General features: G+C 39.7%; 1 protein-coding gene across 4 annotated transcripts in view; it reads left to right on the top strand.

Annotated features, from left to right (window-relative positions):
* LOC143974216 (cysteine-rich protein 1-like) overlaps positions 1-21,810 on the top strand; it is an 82,135-nt gene extending 60,325 nt beyond the window's left edge. For 3 of the 4 annotated variants that reach the window (XM_077475377.1, XM_077475374.1, XM_077475376.1), the window contains 3 exons: positions 3,552-3,646; positions 13,011-13,065; positions 19,901-21,810. In XM_077475377.1, coding sequence (XP_077331503.1) covers positions 3,552-3,646; positions 13,011-13,065; positions 19,901-19,989 — 239 coding nt within the window. In that variant the 3' untranslated portion in view covers positions 19,990-21,810. The remainder of the gene's footprint in view (positions 1-3,551; positions 3,647-13,010; positions 13,066-19,900) is intronic. The other variant, XM_077475375.1, reaches the window with a different exon arrangement.
* The last annotated feature ends 2,441 nt before the right edge of the window (positions 21,811-24,251 follow it).

Genomic DNA, 24,251 nt, shown 5'->3' with positions numbered 1-24,251 from the left:
GTATTGTATACTGTGTACACCACCAGAAGTGTATTAGAAACTGTACAACGGCTGCACTGTAGTGTATACTGTGTACAAGTGTAGTAGAAACTGTACACACTATATTAAATACTGTGTACACCACCTGAATGCACTCTCTCTCTATATATATATATATATATATATATATATATATATGCTACACTGAATGTAGAGTATGTCGTATCTCACAAAAGTGAGTACACAGAGTGTACATGGAGTGGACTCCATGCCCAAGTGCTGAAAAATAATGGTGGCCACAAAAAATATTAACACTTTGGGCCCAATTTGGACATTTTCACTTAGGGGTGTACTCACTTTTGTTGTCAGTGGTTTAGATATTAACGGCTGTGTATTGAGTTATTTTAAGGGGACAGCAAATTTACACTGTTATATAAGCTGTACACTCACTACTTTTCATTGTAGAAAATTGTCATTTCTTCAGTGTTGTCACATGAAAATATGAAAATATAATAAAATATTTACAAAAATGTGAGGGATGTAATCACTTTTGGGAGATACTGTATATATATATATATATATATATATATATACTAGACTGTATCTATTTATATATATATATTGATACACCGCCTGAAGTGTATTATATACTGTACACCAGTACTGTATAAATACGATACACTGAATGCAGAGTATATATATATATATATATATATATATGTATAGCAGAATGACGGCGGCAAAGTGGTTGTGATATCCTGACTAGACGTCATATGGCGTGATCAGGTTAACACAGCTAGCGCAGCGCGACGATCGGAGGTATGTCAGTCTGACACACCGTAACTCTGATAATGGTATGGAGCCTCTGAGGCTTCTTACCACGTGATCAGCTGTGACCAATCACATCGTGTAAACCAGGCTTCCCTCTGTTCACGCTGACAGGGAGAGATGATCGGTGGTTCTCCCTGTCAGAGGTGGGGTCTGTGCTGATAATCACATCATCCCACTGCACACCAGCCACTGCATCCTAATGCAGCTGCTGGTGTGAATGTACCCTAAAAGTCACAAAAGCTATTTTATGCCTATGTTTATATAATTCCTTTTTTTTAACGTTCATGAATGGATTTGTGTTTGTAAGAAAATCCATTCATAGTTCTGATCTCTGATGTGAGTACAGCGGTCAGTTACCATTGTCCTCACTTCAGCTTTCTACTTTGATATAAATGGCTTTGCTTACCTTTAAATCCATTCAAACATAACCAATGGGTCTAAAGATAATCAAAGCCATTCATACCAGTAATCCCCAGAGGATGGCACTGGCTGCTTGTTGATACAGGTGCACTGACAGATCACGACTTTAAAGGGTTTGCTTACCCGCCCCTACCTGCAGTTTCTGCTGCCAATATGGGGAGGAAGTGGGCAGGGAGTGTAAGATGTTAGAAGAAAGATATGGGTGGATGGGTTAGCATACCTAGCACTGTCCTGATCTGAAAGCATTCCCATATTTAGAAGCCTGCAGCTGTGTGTACAGGAATACAGGAACTATGCACTGACCGGATGGAGGACCTGGAGGGAGAGAGAAATCTTCCCCTGCCTCCTTCCGGCTCTATCCCCCTTTCCTCGCCTCTTCTTGGATGTGCTTGTTGTGTTCTCTCTCTCTCTCTCTCTCTCTCTCTCTCTCTCTCTCTCTCTCTCTCTCTCCTCCCTCCTGTCAGAACAGCTCTCCTGTATCATGTACATATCTCTGCTGACTTGTTAAAACTGGAGCATTGCACTGGCAGGAGGGGGGAGGGGAGAGAGAACACAACCCACACCTCTTCACGGCTCTCTCCTTCTCTCCTCACTGCTCCCAGTGCTGGGCTGACAGGAGTAGTGATGCAGCTGTCACTACTCCTATCAGCTTTTTATCAGAATGAACTTACCACACAGTGCCCCATCCATATAGAGTATACTTCTGTGCCCATGACAGCTGCCCCTCCTGCCCACTACTTGTCCTGGACCTACCAATAAAGATTGGTGTTTAACGTAAAGGATATATGGATATATGGGGAACAGGCCAAAAATTTTCTTCATGTCTAAGTTTGCTTTATGACCCATTGTCCCTTCCTTTTGCCATTTACATGGAAAGTCCTGTTAATAATTGATCTAGTGGCCCTGGGGGCCAATCAAACAGTGTCATGTGTGAGAGATTGAACCATGGCATCACCCCAATCTAAAATGTGTGTCAGGGCTGGCTTCTGCCAGGGTTTGGATGCCAAAGCAGGTAATCAGACGAACCAGGTCAGCAAACCAGAAGTCAGCATAGTGAGGAGCAAAAACCAGGAACAGGAATCAAAGGCAAGTCATCCAGGCTGAGTAATACACAGGAACACAGGAAGGAATGTGCTTAGAGATCATAGCAAAAAGGTTCTGGCAGTAAGCTGGGTTATTGAGACAGTTTAATGGTAACCAGATTAGTCACTGTGGTAACAATGAGTGGCTGGTAATTAACCAACAGCTGAGCAGCTTCTGAGCAGTGAAAAAAAGAGCTGCTAGTAAACCACTTCAATACAGGGCATTTTCTCCCCCTTCCTGCCCAGGCCAAATTTTCAGCTTTCTTTTGGTGGTATTTGATCACCTCTGTGTTTTTTATTTTTTGTGTTATAAAAAAAAAAAAGGCAGACAATTTTGAAAAAAACACAATATTTATTACTTTTTTCTATAATAAATATCCCAATTTTTTTCTAAGTTTAGCCGATATGTATTCTTCTACATATTTTTGGTAAAAAATCGCAATAAGCGTATATTGATTTGGTTTGAGCAAAAGTTATAGTGTCTACAAAATAGGGGATAGATTTATGTCATTTTTATTATTAACTTTTTTTTTACTGCTAATGGTAGAGAGCTGCGATTTTTATCATGACTGTGACATTGCGGTAGACAGATCAGACACTTTTGACACTATTTTGGGACCATTGACATTTAGGGGTTAACACTCGGGGACACTGAAGGGGTTAACTGTGTGTCCTAGGGAGTGATTCTAACTGTGGGTGGAGAAGACTGATGAAGGGAGGAAACCGATCGATGTTCCTATATACAAGGAACATACGATCAGTTCTCCTCTTCCCTGACAGGACGTGGATCTGTGTGTTTACACACACAGATCCATGGCCCCGCTCTGTGATGAGCAATCGCGGGCGCCCGGTGGACATCGCGGATGCCAGGCATGCCCCCGGGTCCCCAGTGATGCGGCGAGCACAGTGCGCTCTTCACAATGCCAGTTAGACAAAGACTCATATGACGTCCGCCCGAAGGGTTCCTGCCGCCGTCATTTAACGATACGGCGGTAGGCAAGTGGATAAGTAGCAGGAGCCGGCCCTGACAATGTGATACGAGTTCACACAAGAACTGTGGTGGGTGGTGGTGAGAGATTGTGGCTGGGTAAGTATATATGAGGGAGTGGGCTCTGTGCACATACTATCATTTTTGCCATGAATGGGAAAAGTCAATGTTTCTCTTTAACCATATAGCACAGCTTAGTCTTTATTATGGTTTCATACACTTCATACTTTTTCTACTTTCTTCCCTATTAGCCGAAAGAAAGCGCTCTTTAGGAAAAGATTACCATCCCCTTTGCCTTAAATGCTTTCAGTGTAAAAGACAACTCACTGCAGGGCAGCATGCTGAGGTAAGTCACCAAAGGTATGATGATAATTCTATTCAGGAGATAACCACATTTATATTTCATGAAAGTTTTTGTTAATTACAAATGTCAATAAAATGTCAAAGTTTCCCTGATTTTATTATCTGTATAATTTCCCTGAGTTATTATCTGTGTTTGCTGGAAAAGAAAATGTGGCATATAGCAAATATATAGGTGGTTGGTGGTTTAGACCTGGTTCAACAGCTCTCATGATTGGCTGGCAACCATTTAAGGGTATTCCCTTTATTGCAGGGATAGAGAGAGTAAAATTGGGGAGGAGTATGTCTATATATCAAGAATAATGTACAAGTGAATGTGAGAGATGACATCACTAAGGGAGCTAGGGAGGAGGTGGAATCCTTATGGGTAGAGCTCCAAAGGTATGAAGTTAAGGGGGAAATAATACTAAGAGTATGATATAGGCCCCCTAACCTGAGGGAGGAGGTGGAGGTGGACCTCCTATCACAATCTGGACTAGCAGCAAGGATGGGAAGTGTCATCATAATGGGGGATATTAATTATCCAGACATAAACTGGGTGGAGGGAACCACGCATTTATGTAAGGGTCGCCAGTTTCTAAATGTCATGCAGGGTCAGACTGTAGATGCACCAACTAGAAATAAAGCTGTCATGGTTATGCAATAGAGATGGTCTGCTTACCTGTTTCCATGTGTTCATCTCTAGAGACCAGCTGACCCTCACCTGGCTGCTTTTGTAATCTGCTTGAGGTGAGGTGACAGATGCACACCGTAGGGATCAGGAGTGCACCGCAAGGTTGTGGACCCTATGGCTGACTGCTGCGGATGGGAGACAGGTCCCACCGGGGTTAGAGCATAAGATTCCCTGGGGCGCGGTGTCTAAGAGCCAACAGGTGTTCACCAGAGCCTCGAGTGGTGAGGATGGACTTGGCTGCGACTGACTCCACGTTGCGACCCCCAGGGTTCCCCAGCTCACACCCACAGTAGTCAACAGGAGGATAGGGATGGTAAGGGAAAAAGCCAAGGTCGGGGCCACAAGCAGACAGGAATAGTCAGGGACACGCCAAAAGGTCAGGATCACAGGCAAACAGGGATAGTCAAAGACACGCCAAAGTCGGTAACGGAACAACAGACGAGCACACGGCAGGTAACAGGAAGCTAACACACAAAGGAATACACAATGGTTGATCAGCAGGGCTGGCCTGCAGTGCACAGGTTAATATAGGGTTCTCTGATATGAGCTAGGGTGGAGTCATGCCAGAGGATGGATTACAAAAGCAGTGAAGTGAGGGTCGGCTGGTCTCTAGAGATGAACACATGGAAACAGGTAAGCAGACCAACTCTATTGCATAACCATGACAAAATCGTTACTAGGTCTACTGATTACCAACAATACAGACCTGATCACGGATGTGGAAATAAGGGCAATTTAGGAAACAGCGATCACAGGTCAATTGGCTTCAGTGTAAATCACACTAATAGGAAACAAAAGGGGAATACAAAGACACCAAATTTCAAAAGAGACAACTTCCCTAAACTACAAACCTTGATAGAAGGCATCAATTGGGATAAAATCTTAGGAACAAACAACACAGAGGAGAGATGGGTTCGCTTTAAGATCATATTAAATAAGGGCATTAGCCAGTGCATCCCATTGGGTAATACATTTAAAAGAGCAAACAAAAGTTCTGGATGGCTGAACTCCAATGTAAAAATGCATATAAAAGCAAAGGAGAAGGCCTTCAAAAAATACAAGGTTGAGGGACCATCATCAGCATTCAGACTTTATAAAGAATGCAACAAGAAATGTAAGGGTGAAATTAGGGTGGCTATGATAGAACATGAATGACACATAGCGGAGGAGAGCAAAAAACAGTAAAAAAGAAATGTAAGGGTGCAATTATGGTGGCTAAGATAGAACAGGTAAGGCACAAAGTTAAGGAGAGCAAAAAAGTATGCAAACAATAAAAAAGGGAGGACCGACCATATTAGCCCCATAAAGAATGAGGAAGGACATCTGGTTACAAAATGTGGGAAGATGGAGAAGGTATTGAATTTATTCTTCTCCTCAGTCTTCACGAGGGAATCTGGGGGCTATAGTAACCAAAACTGCAGTGCTTATCCTCATGAAACGTCACAGGAAGCACCCTTATGGCTAACAGAGGACAGAATTATAATTAGACTTGGGAAACTTAACATTAATAAATTACCAGGACCGGGTGGCTTGCACCTGAGGGAACTCAGTCAAGTATTTGCCAGACCATTGTTCCTAATTTTTATTGGCAGTCTATTGACTGGAATGGTACCAGCAGTTTGGAGAAAAGCCAATGTAGCACCAATATTTAAAAAGGCCCTAAATTACACACCTGGGAAGTACAGACCAATTAGCCTAACATCAATAGTATGCAAGCTCTTGGAGAGGATGATAAGGGACAATATACAAGATTTTAGTAATGCAAACGGTATCATTAGCAGTAATCAGCATGGATTCATGAAGAATCCTTCTTGCCAAACCAATCTATTAACCTTCTATGAGGAAGTGAGTTGCCATCTAGATAAAGGAAGGCCCATAGACATGGTGTATCTGGATTTTGCAAAAGCATTTGACACAGTTCCCCATAAATGTTTACTGTACAAAATAAGGTCTGTTTGCATGGACCATAGGGTGAGTACATGGATTGAAACCTGGCTACAATGGCGAGTTCAGAGGGTGGTGATAAATTGAGAATACTCGTAATTGTCAGGGGTGGGTAGTGGGGTCCCCCAGGGTTCTGTGCTGGGACCAATCATATTTAATTTATTCATAAACAACCTGGAGGACGGGGTAAACAGTTCAATCTCTGCATTTGCAGACAATACTAAGCTAAGCAGGGCAATAACTTCTCCACAGGATGTGGAAACCTTGCAAGAAGATCTGAAAAAATGTATGGGCAACTACATGGCAAATGAGGTTCAATGTAGAAAAATGTAAAATAATACATTTGGGTGGCAAAAAAATGAATGCAATCTATACACTAGGGGGGAGAACCTCTGGGGGAATCTAGGATGGAAAAGGACCTGTTGGTCCTATTAGATGATAGGCTCAGCAATGGTATGCAATGGCAAGCTTCTCCCAACAAAGCAAACAGAATATTGGCATGCATTAAAAAAGCGATTAACTCCAGGGATAAAGCAAAAATTCTCCCACTCTACAAGACTCTGGTCCGGCCGCACCTAGAGTATGCTGTCCAGTTCTAGGCACCAGTCCTCAGGAAGGATGTACTGGAAATGGAGAAAGTACAAAGAAGGGCAACAAAGCTAATAAAGGGTCTGGAGGATATTAGTTATGAAGAAAGGTTGCGAGCAGTGAACTTATTTTCTCTGGAGAAAAGACGCTTGAGAGGGGATATGATTTAAATTTAGAAAGACCCCACAATAGGGATAAAACTTTTTTGTGGAATGGAGTTTAACAAGACACGTGGCCACTCCTTAAAATTATAAGAAAAGAGGTTTAACCATAAACTACATAGAGGGTTCTTTATAGTAAGTGCAGCCAGGATGTAGAATTTCCTTGCACAGGTGGTGGTCTCTGCAGGGGGCATCGATAGTTTCAAAAAACGAATAGATAAGCACCTGAACCACCACAAAATACAGGGATATAGAAGGTAATACTGACTTAAGCCTCGTACACACGATCGGATTGTTCGCCAACAAAACCGTGGAATTTTATCCGAAGGGCATTGGCCCATACTTGTCTTGCATACACACAGCCACACAATTGTTGCCCAACAATTACAAATGTAGTAACATACTAGACGCAATGCATGTTTTTTCAGCTCTTTAGCGCCACCCTTTGGGCTCCTTCTGCTAATTTCGTGTTAGTAGAAGTTTGATGAGTGTTGATTCATGGTCTTTTTTTTTCACATTTTTCATTTTGCACTTTTCATTTCGTGCTTTTCAGTTAGTTTCTGAACGCCCGTTCATCAACCAGACATGTTGTGGAATCGGAGGAGATAGTGTGTAATTTATTATTGCCCTTGGAGTTAATTGCTTTTACATTATTTTTTTTGGTTGAATAATGATTTGATTTGGTATATTTTCTATATTTGTGGATGCATAGAATGCACTTTTTGGTTAAGTTCTATTGGCAGATAGCATGTCTAATTTTATTTGTTTTCTTTTTTTAAATGCACAATAAAACAATTATGTAGAATAATACTTATGTGTTTGTGTGTTTTACTTCAAATGACAGTTTGGGAGCATGCAGTTACATTTTAAAAGGGACATAGTTGTATCTTTGATCTTAAAAACGACGGGATAATGGTGTTGTGGTAACTTGCCCAAATAAAAAAAAAGCATAATAATATTATTGATATCAGAAAAAAAAGCCTTTGAAAATTTGTTTGCAATAACTGCATCAGTATCACCAGCAAATTAGCTTCATTATTATCCCATTATCCTCCCTGGCGGTATTCCCAAGTCTGGCTCGGGGTGGAATTTCAGAAACCAAAAGCGGTAACCCCGAGCCGGTCTCCGTTCCCTGCAAGCGTTGTGACGCACGGGGATGGAGAACGCCTCCAAATTCAGAAAGTGAAACACCCACAATACATAAAGTACACTGTAATCTTACAGATTACATTGCTGTATGTAATTATTTCACATCCCTTTGTCCCTAGTGGTTTGTTTAGTGCCCTGCATGTAGTTTTATATTATAAATACTGTTCTTTCTGCCTGGAAACTGAAGATTGTCCATAGCAACCAAAACTGTCCCTTTACATCAAAAGTGGTTTTAGACCAGCTAGAAAACAGGGATAATAAATTAAAATCACTTGCAGAATTGAGAGATAGTGATTTGTAGGGAGATCCGTCACCAAACACTGAAAGAAATGACAGTGACAATTCTGCAACTGAGCAAATTTCAGTGTTTTTGATTTGATTACATTATTGAATAATTTTTATTATTATTATATTATTATTTGGTATAATTATTTATAGTTATTTATTATACTATAATTTATGATTTAATTTTTCAAACTTTATCATACCCGGGATGTCTACTAGACTCTGGTTTGGACAGATTTAAGTGAGTTATTCCTAAGAATTACAGGCCTACAATATAAAACGCCAAATTTCCACGTAAACGCTAGTTTACAAGACCGACTGCTTCTGGTTTGCCCTTTCTTCCAAGCATGCATGTTTTCAGTTTGGATTTTTGTCTGACAGACTTGTGTACACATGCTCAGACACCTCCTATGTAACTATGGTAGTAACAAATTACAGTCATTGTTGATCTGATAAAGTACATTTGGATATTCAGAACTGTGTTTATTAGCTGCTATCTGTGATCCTTGTTGAAAACCAAACATATGAATTTCAACAGCAAGCTTAATTTAAACAGTCACTAAAGCCCAATTTCAACCACAGTTAAAAATAACTAACCCCCAACTCCCTGCACATAGTGTTTTTGTTTGTTTGCTTGTTTTTTTGACGTGAGATCAAATTAGCACTGTTGAATTGCTCTCGCTTTCAATCCAGTAGTAGAGTAGTAATGTGTGTACACCTAGATTGGGTGATAGTTGCACCATGACTGCCTCTGGCTAACCTTTGAGTCAAGTAATACTAGAAGTCAAAAAATTGGTGGGATTCTCCTATATCACCTCTTTAGGCACCATTCCATCATTCTAAACACTACAACACAGATCCCTTAGTCTCCATGTCCTGGGGGAGAGGAGAATTATAAGCGGGACTTTAAATGTGCCATAAGGAAGAAATGCACTGACACTTTCAATTAACCGTATTCAACATCTTTATTACATGTGTGATCATGATAAATTGGTACATGAATGGAGCTTCTAAAATGATGTAGCGGATCAACATATTTTCCAGTAGACTTGCTTCTTCAGTCTCGTGGGGTTAGTTGACTCTTTGGCTGTAAATTGGGCGATGTGTACTCTATTGGATCTCTTATTATTTTATGCCAGGAAGGCGATAATGCTCAAGTGGAAATCAGCTATGGCCCCTAATTTGCCCTTCTGGAAGCGTCTAATCACTAGGGTTGTACCCCTATACATAGCTACATATTTTTCTCAGAGTTGCCCTAAAAAATTTGAGTAGGTCTGGCATTTGTGGACAGACTCAGACTGTACTGCTGATGATCAGGAGTCCATAGACTGAATCCATTCGTCCCAGATAAGGTTTACCCTAAGATATATATGGATATCCTCTGCAGTGACTCGTGTTACATTTGTCCAGATATGAATCCAACTGTGAGTTAATATTCTCCTGATGGTTGATAGGGAACAGGAATCTCCTTATAATTCATTAATCCTTGAAATGAATTTATAGGAGAACAACTGAGTGAAGTGTATGGAATGTTTTATTCTTTTTATTTGATAGGATGTGTTATTTGGTGGTTTATATTATATCTATTTGTTAGCCCGGAGATGCCCAAAGGCTATGTTTTGTATCTATACAATTAAATTCTTCAATAAAAAGAAGTTTTAAAAAGAACAAACTTGCTTCTTCGGGCTCCACGCCTTATAAATGCGACCAGTATTTTTCTAAGAAGATAATACTGATACATATACATACAGATATTAACAGATTGTTAACAACAACATAATAGTAATATATTACACCCAAGATAATAGCAACTGAACAGCTGGGAGAAGTAGCTATTGAAAATAAAGACATTATTATGGGGTTGTTTACTAAAACGGAAGTGTGTAAAATCTGGTGCATCTCTGCATAGTAAAAATCGCGCTTGGTAACATAGAAAAAGTTGGGACTGCTGCACTCAATTGCACATGAATACCAGGTTAAAAGTGGCCATAACTAAATTTGTAAAAACTGTGCTGTCGCCTTAAATATTAGAAATTCCACTGTGCAATGCATGACTGAATAAAAATTTACATCTACAACTTAATGCACTTCTATAAAGATACACTATTCATTAATGTGAATCCTAGGTGCAAAAATACATAAATCATCATAACGTGAAATTCATTCATTTAGATTATATGTGCAAAAAGTAAAGTCCATATATAAAAGGTGCTGGGAAAAGTGCTAATGTGCTTTGCTGTAAATAATCAATGACAAAGGTGCTGCAAAAGTGTCCATGAGGCAATGCAGCCTCTTATGGGACCCAAATGATCTCAAGTTATAGAGATCATAAGCGCGTGCGTTTATCCAGAAAGCCAATGCTCAAAGCCAACAGAATGCTGTTCCAATTAATGGTGCCTGTGGATGACCCAATAGCGCAGCTTCCAGTGACTATTAAGCCTCTATACACCTTCCAGATAGACTCTGACATTCATGATAATAAAGAAGAAGTTCTCATAACACAACCCATCTGTTAACACTTATTTATTAGATAGGTAATGCACTTGCACAAAATAAAGAGATAAAAGCATGTAAAATGCAGCTTAATGTTGAAACCTCTGCTGCGATGTCATCTGAACAGCTTTGGCATGATAACATCACAGACCTGACTCCACCCAACGTGTTTCCCCATAGAAGGCGTCTTCTCCAATCCCAGAATCCTCGATTCTCGAATCCTTGGAGTCCGGCTCTGTGATGAATCAAGCAGAGGACGAGCCGCTGACACTGCTGGGAGACATCGCAGGATCCAGGGCACAAGGTAAGTAAGCTCTTCCTGGATCCTGGGATGCGATCACAAGTCTGGCTTGGGGTTACTGCTTTTGGTTCTGAAATTCCACCCCAAGCCAGACTCGGGAATATCGCCAGGGAGGTTAATGGGATAATAATAAAGCTGATTTGCTGGTGATACTGATGCAGTTATTGCAAACAAATTTTCATATGCTTTTTTTTCTAGTGATATCAAGAATAATATTATTATGCTTTTTTTTTTTTTTGGGCAAGTTACCACAACACCATTATCCCATAGTTTTTAAGATCAAAGATACAACTATGTCCCTTGTCAATTTTACACTGTATTTTTTAAAATGTAACTGCCTACTCCCAAACTGTCATTTGAAGTAAAACACATTTTTACTCATAAAGGTTGATTTACTAAAACAGGAAAGTGCAAACTCTGGTACAGAAGTACATGGTAGCCAATCGGCTTCTAACTTCAGCTTGTTCAATTAAGCTTTGACAATAAAACCTGGAAGCTAATTGATTGGCTACCATGTACATCTGAACCAGAGTTTGCACTTTACAGTTTCAGTAAATCAACCTCTATGTGGGTTGGCTTACTAAAACTGGAGTGTGCAAAATCTAGTACAGCTCTGCATAGAATCCAATCAGCTTCCAGGTTTTATTGTCAAAGCTTAATTGAACAAGCTGAAGTTAGAAGCTGATTGGCTACCATGTACATCTGTACCAGAGTTTGCACTTTCCTGTTTTAGTAAATCAACCTCTATGGGTAAAAATGTATTCCAAAATGAAACATTTTATGATGTTTTATTGAAAGTTTCAGTCTATGTCTTCCTTGTGGCACATTTAAAGTCGCTCATATGACTCCCCTCTCCCAAGGACATGGATACAGAGGGAAAGGCGTTGTAATACTCATTTAACCTTGAAGTGAAGCCACAGTTATTGGACAAAGGTGTAAAAAAAATATTACAATGTATTTTTAAGAAACTAAGGGATTTAACACATGCTAACTATAGATCCATTAACCATTCAATTTGTTTCATAAACCCCGTAGTTTCATGAACCAGAAAAATACTAAAGCGTGATGAGTTCCCTAGATGGAATTAAAAATAAAGGGTAATACTGCGCTGTGCCAAATAAACATATAAGTGAATATCAAAAATCAAAAAGAAGCAACTTTCCTGTGAGCACAAGTCAAATAGTCCAAAATAAAGTTGTGCAACATAAATAATGAAGGAAAAACAAACTAATGCAAACACATTGCAACAAAGGAATCCATAAAGTGATAGGAAATCCAATGAATCCCATAGTGCATTTAAACATTCTCCAGAATGGTATGTGAATTTTAGAGAAAGCTTCCACCTCATATGAATGCCCACTTACCAGCTCTTTAAGACCTCCTATTATAGCTGAGGACTTCTGCACTACAGTCTGACTTGCTGCATCAATAAAATCAGGGGGAACTAGTATTTTTAGAAGGGGGGACAACAAAACCTGGTCCTTATTTCTCTCAGTATAGAATAAATATATTTTACATAGTACTACAGTATGTCTTTTTGCTGTATTGATAAGCTCAGAAAGAATAACTTCTGAAAATGGTAGATGAATATACAGTACATACAGTGTCAAAGACTGACCATTTCTAATAATATATGGTTCTTTTGATCAAATTAATCTGAATCTGGGCCAGGCTATGGGTTAGGAGTTGACAGCAGTTTGAGATAAAATGTAAAATGTGCTCTGTCTATATATTCTAATGTTTGCCTTTATTTCAGTATAATGACAGGCCATATTGCAACAACTGCTATCTTTTGCATTTTGGACCACGAGGTAAGATTCCTTTTTTGTTCATTTCATACTACAGTACAACTTGCAGCAGAGATAGTGATGTGTGACTCTGTACATAAAAATCTGTAAGTGACTTCTGAAAGCAGCTCTCCGGTCACCCACTGAGAATGACAGCAATCAGCTATGTCGTTTTCTAGTGGATGATTCCTTCAAGAGCTGCACTGCAGTTTTTAATGGCATAACAATTAGAACTTACTATATTCCTTTTTTCATGAAAATTGGGAATATTGAAATGAGCATTACTATGTACTTTATATAACAAGATAAAATGTAATAACCCAAAAACAGCAATCGGATTCTACTTTCAGTAATCACTCCGTTTTTTTATGAATAGAGATTGTAATGTTTACAGCAGGTTGCTCTAATGTGCACTTTAGCATTGATCTTATTATTAAATAGGTCAATGTATATTAATTTATCAGTATCACTTAGCCTTGATTCACACTGAATGTGGCTTTGAAATCACGCTACTTCAGCGCGATTTCAAAGTCTACAAAAAACTTGTGGCTCGTAATGGCATCTGAAGTGATATTAGATCATGTAGCTGCCCCTTTAAAAAGGTATGAGCTTGATTAGTGGATAAACAAAGGTAAAGGTGTTGGCACTACAAAACATCATACATCAAATAATTCAACATAAATAATGGTGCAAGTGAACCATGTGCAAATAGCTTACTAATACAGTCCAAAGTGACAATCCCAACACCATAAAACATGTATATTATTCTAGTTTGATCTATCTTCAAATACATGCTTCACCACAAATGCTCATGAGGTAGATGGCAACTCTCCAAAGGTGTTTGACCACTTTTTAAGGTAGGTCAAAATGTGCTTTATTTGAATGAACCAGATAGATCCTGGGTAAACAGCATCCACTGTGAGACCCCCTCTGACAAAGGCTGAGGATGTGGGAACAGACTCCACCATTACTACACCAAAGAGCTCTTCTTTGTCCCTGGTGGAGTCTGTTCCCACATCCTCAGTCTTTGTCGGAGGGGGTTCCACAGTAGAGAGATGTTTACCCAGGATTTACCTGGTTCATTCAAATAAAGCACATTATGACCTACCTTAAAAAGTGGTCAACCTCATGAGCACTCATGGTGAAGCATTTATTTGAAGATACATCAAACTAGAATAATATACATGTTTTTATGGTGTTAAGATTGTCACTTTGGACTATATTAGTATGCCATTTTCACATGGTTTACTTGCACCATTATTTATGTTGAATTATTTCATGTATGATGTTTTGTAGCACCATGCCTTTACCGTTGTTTATCCATTTCAAAGTCACCCATCAGTTCAATTCCATGTGCGGCTTGCTGACATCTGTGCAATTTCAGGTGCAGATGCCAATGCAAGTCACACATGAAATCGCCAAAAATAATGCAGGAATCTTTTTCAAATCAGTGCAAGTCAGAGTTGCACCGATTTGAATGGTTCTTCGTCACGTAATTTTGAATTGTCAAATAGCATGACAAGTCTCACCGCCTAACCTCCCAGGGGTGCTCCTGGATGATGTATTCTATTACGAAACACGTAGGACGGAGTGATGCGCTGACGTCATCCTCTTGTGCTACTGTTTGTATTCTCAGAAGAACGGGTGTGTCTGATCGTGCGCCGGCCGACACATCAGACTTCAGGCTTTTATTGACACAACTATTTGTAACTGTGATATTTTTTTTTTCCACAATTTATATCATCGATTGTTAAGATTTATATATTGGTTTTGAGCACTGGTGTATTTCATATTGATTAATCATCATTTATGATTTAATAGGTTTAGCGCAATTCTATTTTTCTTATATTATATAAACTGTTCTTTCTGCCAGGAAACTTGAGATTGTCCATGGCAACCAAAGAGCGTCCCTTTACATCAAAAGCGGTTTTAGACCAGCTATAAAACAGCGATAGTAAATTAGAACACTTGTACAATTGATCGATAGTGATTTGTGGGGAAATTCGTCATCAAACACTGAAAGTAATGACAGTGACAATTCTGCAACTGGGCAAATTTCAGTGTTTTTGATTTGATTCCATTATTGAATAAATGTTTATATTATTATATTATTATTTGTTATAATTACTTATAGTTATTTATTATATTATAATTTATGATTTCGTGTTTCAAACGCTATCATACCCGGGATGTCTACTAGACTCTTGTTTGGACAGATTTAAGTTAGTTATTCTTAAGAATTACAGGCCTACGATATAAACCACCATAGTTCCATTGCGAAACAATGTATCGCTTTCAGACACAAAAATCTGACATAATCATACTGCCAGGGAGGTTAATGTGTATCTAATGCTAAAACTTTTTGGAGTTTGAGATAGAGTAGGGGAGAACTGTAAAAACCCTGTAAGGTTTTTTTGCTGCCTGTGTCCCCATTAGCGGGATTTACTGTCTCTATCTTTCACCAAGACAGAAAATGATGGGAAATTTAACATTTTCCGTTGTCTCAGAATGCAACTAAAGAGGAAATCTTCCAATGGAGACACTGTCCACTTTCCAGTGGAGAAATTATCCACTTTCCAATGGATAGACTGTCCACTTTGAAGATTTCCTCTTGCTTCCTTGTGTCTACAGGCCTGGAACTGAAAGAAATTATGTTAAATGGGATAAAGATGGCAAAAGAAAAATCCTTCTTCCCCTAATCCAAAATATTTTTTATAAACTTTAAAACTATATATTGAACCTTTAGTGCAAGTTGTCTAAAAGATGAGCTCACCGTGTTGCATGTACTAGTTTTATTCTCCTTTTCATTTACTTACCTGTGATAGACTATAAATCAGTTATGGACACAAGAAAAACAAAGCTAAATGGATTTGGGCATGTGAAGTATATCTGACTCTTTAGCCACATTTGCTTGCAATTTTGTCAGTTTACAAAGGAGCAGAAAGATTGTCTCCTTGACACTCATAGAACAATGAGGTTGATTTACTAAAACTGGAAAGTGTAAAATCTGGTGCAACTGTGCATAGAGACCAATCAACTTCCAGGTATTGTCAAAGCTGAACTGATCAAGCTGAAGTTAGAAGCTGATTGGCTACCATGCACAGCTGCACCAGATTCTGAGTGCTCCAGTTTTAGTAAATCTCCCCCAGTGTCTGCAGTCATTATACATGATAGGTAAAAGGGGGGGGGGGGGTTATGCACTTTTACTGAGAGACACAGGCATAACCCCCAACTTTTTGAGATGGGAACGAGTGACACCGATCAGCAAAAGTATGTAGGCATAGGACACCCCCCATGCCACGCCCCCTTAAAGGAGAATTATTTTAAAAACCTACACATGCTTTTTTTTTTACTACTACTATTCCTTTATATTGGCTTTTTACATTTTCCAATGCAGAAATTTAGAAATTTGATGAATGGTTTAGCACTGGGAAACACTTTTTGATAGATAAAAAGTGCATTTTATATACAACTATATAGATCAGACCAAAATGAGGGACAAATGAGGATGAAAGAGGAAGAGAGGGACTTTGTTCCAAATCAGGGACTGTCCCTCTAAATCAGGGACAGTTGGGAGCTATGGACACAGTTGTTTTTGTTAAGCTAATACTGTTCAAACAAATTTTTTTTTAATTCGTTTTTATCTACAGATTGCATATAGAATAAAATTATTATTTTCAAATCAATATTGCCAAGAGAAAGCCTTGTTCAATCCAATATATATATATATATATAACTTTGTTATCTCAAGGTAAATAATTCTTATTTCAGTTCCTGAGGGACCTCGCTGGAGACAAAATCTTCGCCCTGGCTTCTTTTGGGAGCCCAACTTCAGCCATCTTGATTTAAATAGCAAATGTGCAGGAGTCATTCATCCCTGCATACTGGCACTATGCCAGAAATGTAAACTAAGCAGTGCAGGAGCAGTTCACTGTACATTTTGCAGGATATTGCAAGCACGCAGGTATGTTTATTTCATTGCAGAAGAGACATTGCATGTCTTTGCTGCAATAAAGAGCCTGCCTGTAAAGTTTTTTTTTTTTTTAACTTTAGTTCCGCTTTAAGTATTGTTATCGCTAAACCGATAGGTCATAGCTAAAATGGAAAAATTGCTCTGAGTCCATTAGGAGTCCACAGATGTGAGAGCTGAACTGGCTAAAATGTGATTAAATGCAATTAGTTACATACAAATCCTTCTTTAGACACTTAAAAGGAGACCTGCAATAAGGGCACATTCACACAAGAATGCGGTGCTGGAAACCTGCATCCTGTGATGTTTCCCACACTTCTTTCAAAATGCACTGGTGTGTGATCTGCTGCTGGTATCAATGTATTTTTAATGGCACCCCAAATGGAGACTGCAAATGAGGTATGTCTGCCTGCACCAGATCACATGGTACCACAGTACCATTCGATCAAGTTGCAGTGCAGGAAATTTTGTCACGATCCTGTGCGATTTTAGTCCAATCAAATAAATGGATGGAAAAACACACAGTACTGAAATGCTCAGGAATCGCACAGGAAAGCAGAGTGTGAGTCCATGGTGAACCAGCAATAAGGAAGTGGCTTACTAAATATGCAGCAATCTACTGTCCATTCCAACAATCTGTTAGAATATAAGGTAATAGATTTTTTCCTACCTGATTGGCTGTATTAAGGAAGCAACATTTTGCTATATGGAAAAATCCTTCAGCTATGAATAGATGGGCAGTACTAATCTCTTTCTACTGAGAGATTTAGGCCGGGTTCCCTGCATCCAATTCGTATGACAGGAGAGTGTGACCGGCTCTCAATGGAGCTGGTTCACACATCTCTGGGGGAGCAGTAGTGTGCATAGGGAAAAGGGTCAAATGCATCTTTGGTTCCATTTCAGGTCCGAATTCAGGCAAAAAATCATCCCTAATTCAGACCTGAAATGGTGAACAGGGACGCACCGGACCCTTGCTGTGAGTCATTCCGCAGATAAAGTGAACCCAGCCAATCTCATTTACAGTACACTAATATATTGGGGGATTCAATAAAGCCCCTAAGACACTTCTCTGGTGGCATGGCCCTTTAAAAGAACTTGCACCAGATTCAAAAATCCCTGCCACCCATTTTGGTAGCTTTACCAAACACATGTGGCAGAGTTAGATATTTCTTTACAAAGTATTGCTATTACTAGCAGATAGCAAAACTGGAGGTAATTAAGACCAATTGTAAGTTTGCATACAGAGACAGGCAGAGTGCCCTTGTATGCATGTAGCTGAAGAGTAGGGAATGCCTATAACGCTTACGCAGTGAACAATGGCAGTTTTCTGGTGGGACAGTTCAGGTAGGTTGGGGGAAAGGGGAGATTTGGGACATTATATGAGGCATAGGACCCGTGCAGCATGGGAGGCGTGGAGCCAATGCACAGCAAGACGCCAGCCCGATTCCCCACATCGCCAGAATGTGAAGAGGGAAGGGGAGGACATCCAGTGCTCATCACAGCTTTCGGGACTAGGGAAAACAACCAGACCAAACCTGCCCACATCACCCACAGGCAAACAACATGGGATAGTGAACATGTAAAGGGCTCAACATACTGATGTAGAGTAAGCAATGATTGCTCCCCTAAACCTACCCCAAGTGAGACCCAGGTTGAATAATAAGTTAAGGTGCATCACACCTGTACTAATGCTGTAGATAATTGTGTAACAGCATGAAAATTACATATTAATCCATTGTGCATTCTTCCATCCTTTAATTGCACTTGGGGGGAAGGAGAGATTTGGGACTTTATATGAGGCATAGGACCCGTAGGTACAATGCCTCAATCCGTGTTTGACAATTCATTGAAGAAAGAGGTTTGGGACTTTGTATGAAGCATACAGCTGGGGGGGGGGGGGGGGGGGTGACCATGATGCAAATTGTATCTGACCAGTTTGTTATGTAACTGTAATTACTACATTTCAATACAATGCACATAAAGAGTATAATAGAATAAAAATGTATTACATATAAGATGTGTACAACCAAAACATGATAATAATATAGCATAATAATCTATAATAATAACGTCAGACACATAACCCATGTATCACATAATACATATATAAAAGTGCATGATTGTTACAATATATTGCAGTAAAACAGAATAAAATTGATGGAATGATTCTGACTATAAACATGATAATGGCATCAACATAGCTTGACGCGTTTCGTGGATGACCTCCACTCATCAGGAGCAGATTGTTTGTTATATACCTATAATTAATAAGTTGTACACATTAATAATCGGTCTCAATATAAGAAGGCAGGGGAGGGGGAGATAAAACAAAAGTATGAAAAATATCCACAAATACTTACAATATAGTTATGAGTCTGAAATAGAGCAATAAGAGCTGCAGGCCAGCCCGAACAATTCACTAGCCCCGGGAGCTGAGGTGGAAAACGCAAGATATTTGATGGAAAAACTCTCAGGAGATGAATGTCTCCTGAGGTAGGTTTGGACTAGCTTAAGTAGGTTTGGACTAGGATCTAAACACAGCTCAGCTCTTCCTTAATTGTGAAAGTTAGGGGAGTCTTTTCCAGGAATTAGATGCTGTCTCCAGATGATGCCTTAGCAAAGATGATGCCAGCCTTCTAGGGACAAAAAGATAAAAGCATTGTCAAATGTGCTGTTGTCTCTAAGAGATAATGAGTTCCTGTAAGTTACACAATTCTAAGGGCGCACACACTGAATATACCAAAATATATTTCATGAAAGGTCCACAATAAGAAGTATTTAGATAAAACTTTTATTTAACTGAATGCTATATAGATATAAATGTAAAATGCAAAATGTGTCCTTTATGCCTGTTGCATAAATCCATATTTTCTGATTTATTTTCTATAGCAGCACGTGGTCCAGCATCTCGTAATTCTTATGGCAGAGAAGCATCTACTTCCTCCTCAACAACAACTAAAGAAAACCAGAGCAAATAAGGAATAACTGTGATATTAATCCTGAGCTTGTTTCTCTTTTTTCTTTTTTTCTGGGATCAATAAATCTTGTTTTGTAAAATGTACAAGGAATACCAGAGGATGACATTTGTAAACATAGGCCTTTTTTGTATTTGGTTGTAAATGTCATATCATTCTGTCTTTATTATTGCTCCATTTCTGAGACATTTGTTTAAAATGTTACTAAGTTGTTTGTTTCAAAATATAGATACAAGGAGACAATAGTTAATATTTTATTAACTTACACATGAGGAAAAGTGGTAATGTGAATGTAAAAAAAAAAAAAAACATATTCAATTATATAATCAGTAATAATGTGTCTTGCAGTTTTGGAACTACTCATTGCACTTAAAGCATCAAAACTTCTTAATAGCAGTGCAATGGAGTACTATCCTTTGTCAGCCGCTATTAAATAATACAAATGGTAGGCTAGGCAGTTGCACTAAATATGAGAAATGGCAAATATATTTGTTTAAAGCTGAACTCCAGGCTAACAGCTTAGTGCACAGTTGAAATACATGTGTGAGAGCTTACCCGCCAAAGGATTTTTATTTCTGCCCATCCAGTCCTCCTGAGATTCAGATCGTTCTTTTTCACAGCACAGTCCTGTCAAATAGCAGAGGTGGCCTGATCTCTGCTGCACTTTCACTTACAGGCTTCCTTCCCACCCCATCCTGTGATTGGACAGTAACAAGAGAAGCAGCACACTTATGAGCTCATCTCCATGTCACTCTGCTCCAGGGCTAGACTGGGACAAAAATTTGTCCCTGGACTTTATCCAGACTAGCCCATTTTAATTTTGCGAACACGCACAAAAACAGTATATAAACTATACGCAATTGCTCAAAAAAAAAAAGTAAAAACATTCCACTGTAAGTATAAACGGCTTTTTTTTAACTCTTTATTTAGAGAAAAAGATGCATTCCAACATTACAGACGCCCTTTGAATGACGTGTACGTTACACTCCATTCAATGACAAGCGTCATAAATAGATAAAACAGTTATAACTGAAAAAATATTCTAACTCCTCACTCACCTCTTTTATTATTTCACGTATTCTCCTTTGTATCTTTCTCCTCTTTTTCAAATCACTGCGTGAAGTGGGAGGGCTAACGTCATGCAGGAACACTGCTACAGCCTCATTGGCTGGAATTTCAGAAACCAGCATTGCTGCACAGCCATTGGCTGCCTTTGAGCAATGCAGTGGCGCTGAGGCTGAGCCTGGTTGTGCACTATGACGTGAGGTGATGGGCAGTCCGGATGAAAGGTCTCTCCAATACTGGACAGCCAGACAAACCTGCGCCCCCCCCCCCCCCAAGCCGGCTGGCAGGCCAACACAGATGGCCACCCAAGCCCCTTCCCACCCACCCCCTTCACTGGCCATTAGCCATTCTACTTTATTTCTCTTATAGGCCGTGGAGTGGTGCTCAAATTAATGACTGTGTGAGCTGCACACAGCCATTCTCCTCTCCATAGTCCACACACGTCTGACTGAGGTGGTCAGAGGATGCGGACATGGTACAGTAGGTGGTTAGAGGATGCGGACATGGTACAGGAGGTGGTCAGAGGATGCGGACATGGTACAGGAGGTGGTCAGAGGATACGGACATTGTAAAGGAGGTGGTTAGAGGATGCAGACATGGTACAGAAGGTGGTCAGAGGATGTGGACAGTACACCTTGTTCCAAAATATTATGATAATGATACTTTTCTAATTTACCTAAATAATTGATGTAAACAACAGTCAGCATGAATCTCATGTTATCAACTATTAAGAGTACAATTAAAATTTTATTGAACAAACCTCCTAATGATAAGAGTTTTTTTTTTCAAAATAATTTCTTTTTACAATGCACTGTTCCAAATTATTACACACACTAAGTTTCAAAGCACTTTATAGGTTGTAAAGAACTGAAAATTGTAATTTGTGTTTGCAACATATTTACAGAAATCAAACGCTATTTCAATCAAACTTTGAACAACATTTTAACTTTTTAAACATTTTAACAGGTCACATTAAATTTTAACATAGGACCTCTTATTTGATAGCAGCTTCACAAGTCTTGCATCCATTGAACTTGTGAGTTTTTGGACAGTTTCTGTTTGAATTTGTTTGCACAATGTCAGAATAGCCTCCCAGAGCTGCTGTTTGGATATAAACTGCCTCCCACCCTCATAGATCTTTTGCTTGAGGATGTTCCAAAGGTTTTCAATAGGATTGAGGTCAGGGGAGGATGGAGGCCACACCATGACTTTCTCTCCTTTTATCCCCATAGCAGCCATTGATGCAGAGGTATTATTTGCTACTCCATCCATCTGGACCATCCAGGGTTGGATGGCACTCATCAGTGAACAGGACTGTTTGAAGATTAGTCTTCATGTATTTTTCTGCCCAATACAGCCATTTCGGCTTGTGAGCATTGATTAGTGGTGCCCGAATGGAAGGTTTATGCACAGTTGCAAGACTCTGGAGGACTCTACACCTTGATGTCCGTGGGACTCTAGAGAAACCAGCAGCTTCAAATATCTGTTTGTTGCTATGTAATGGTGTTTTAGCAGCTGCTCTCTTGATCCGATGCATGGATCTGGCAGAAATCTTCCTCAATGTGCCTTTATCTGCACAAAACCCATCTGTGCTCTGAATCAGCCACAAATCTCTTAATACTGCGATGATCACTCTTATGTTTTCATTAAATATCTAATGTTTTCATATCACGTCCAAGGCACTGAACTATTTCACTCTTTTCGGCAGCAGAGAGATCCTTTTTCTTCCCCATAGTGCTTGAAAATGGTGCTCTGCTTAATAATGTGGAACACCCTCCTTTAGTAGTATTTCCTTTAATTGGGCTCACCTGGCTATCAAATTATCACAGGTGTCCCAAATTGTTTCCAGTGATCAAAGGAGCCCTGAAGCACAATGTCATCCATGAGTTAAACTGAAAAACAAAATATTTAATCTTTGTGACACTAAAATAGAATTTGCATAATAATTTGGAACAGGGTGTAATCTGTCTGGGGCACATGTACTTTAACAAATGACACCAGCACAAAGAAGGTGACAGTACCTCCTCCTTGCAATAAACATGCTCTATATGGTGCACATCTATATACATCAGTATACATCTTACATTCACAGGTGTTTTGAACACAGCCCTAACCATCAAGTAGGCAGAGGAGGCTGCTGAACCTTAAGTCTTGTTATTTTTCTACATAGGGTCTTCAACTCTGATTTTCTCCATGATGGTGGTGGAAGGGATTCCTCTCTCCCACGTATCAAGTTTGCCATTATAACACAACACACTATAGTGCATATCTGTCAATCTGGTGACTTCAGAATCAGGCTCTTGGATCCCATTCGAAGTCCCCATCCACAGGATGAAATCTTATAATCCAGGGCAGACTAGCAAATTGAAGACTTCCGGTTAGAAATGTATGACACATACCTGAGCATTGGTATAGACGGAGGAGGCAGTTCATCTGGATCCTGACAGCACTTTCTTGGTAACCTGTTTATAAATGTTCCAGGCTGTGACTCCTACCTAGAGTACTCCGGTCTTATGCCCAGCACGCTGCCCACCCCGGTGATATACTTCCAAATCCCGACTCCGAGACTGAGTAGTGTTGTCCATTCCAAAAATGGCGCCAGATGGCACCATTATGTTACCTATTCACTGCGCATGCACCAGCCTGCCCTGAAAATGGTCCGGGAGGCTTCGGAACGGCGCATACACAGTTTCTTAGTCGGCCCATAGCCATATTTTTACGGGCACAGAAAATGGACATTTATGGGCAGCCGGAAAAAGGGCTAAAATTTACGGGCTGCCTGTAAATGAATGGGCGGTTGGCAACACTGAAACTGGCCCACTGAGCCATCGACCCATTGGGGAAAAAAAAACATTGAGGCTGAGTTCACACATATGCGATGAGGGTTCACGATCTTGTGCGGGTTCCCACATCACATCTAACTCGCAGGCAGTTCATACTGCTCTCTGCCAACCGCAGCAGGTGTCAATAGAAAGTTAATGACACCCCCAAATCAGTTGGCAGAATGCAGCAGAATGCAGTGCGAACTGTGGAATCAGATCATATGGGTGTGAATACCCATGCAATCTGATTCCAGTGCAGACCTAAAAAAGGGTCCTGCACCATTTTGGTGCGAATGTGATGCGATTTCACCCATTCAAACTGTATGGCTGAATTTGCATCGTACAGATATTGTATATGATGTGCAAATCACATGAGAT

This window comes from Lithobates pipiens, unplaced genomic scaffold (genome assembly GCF_037356315.1).
Source record: "Lithobates pipiens isolate NorthernLeopardFrog02 unplaced genomic scaffold, aLitPip1_a1.2 Scaffold_13, whole genome shotgun sequence".
NCBI classification, from domain to species: domain Eukaryota; kingdom Metazoa; phylum Chordata; class Amphibia; order Anura; family Ranidae; genus Lithobates; species Lithobates pipiens.
The sequence above is the reverse complement of the archived record's forward strand: the minus strand, read 5'-3'. Positions and strand labels throughout refer to the sequence as shown.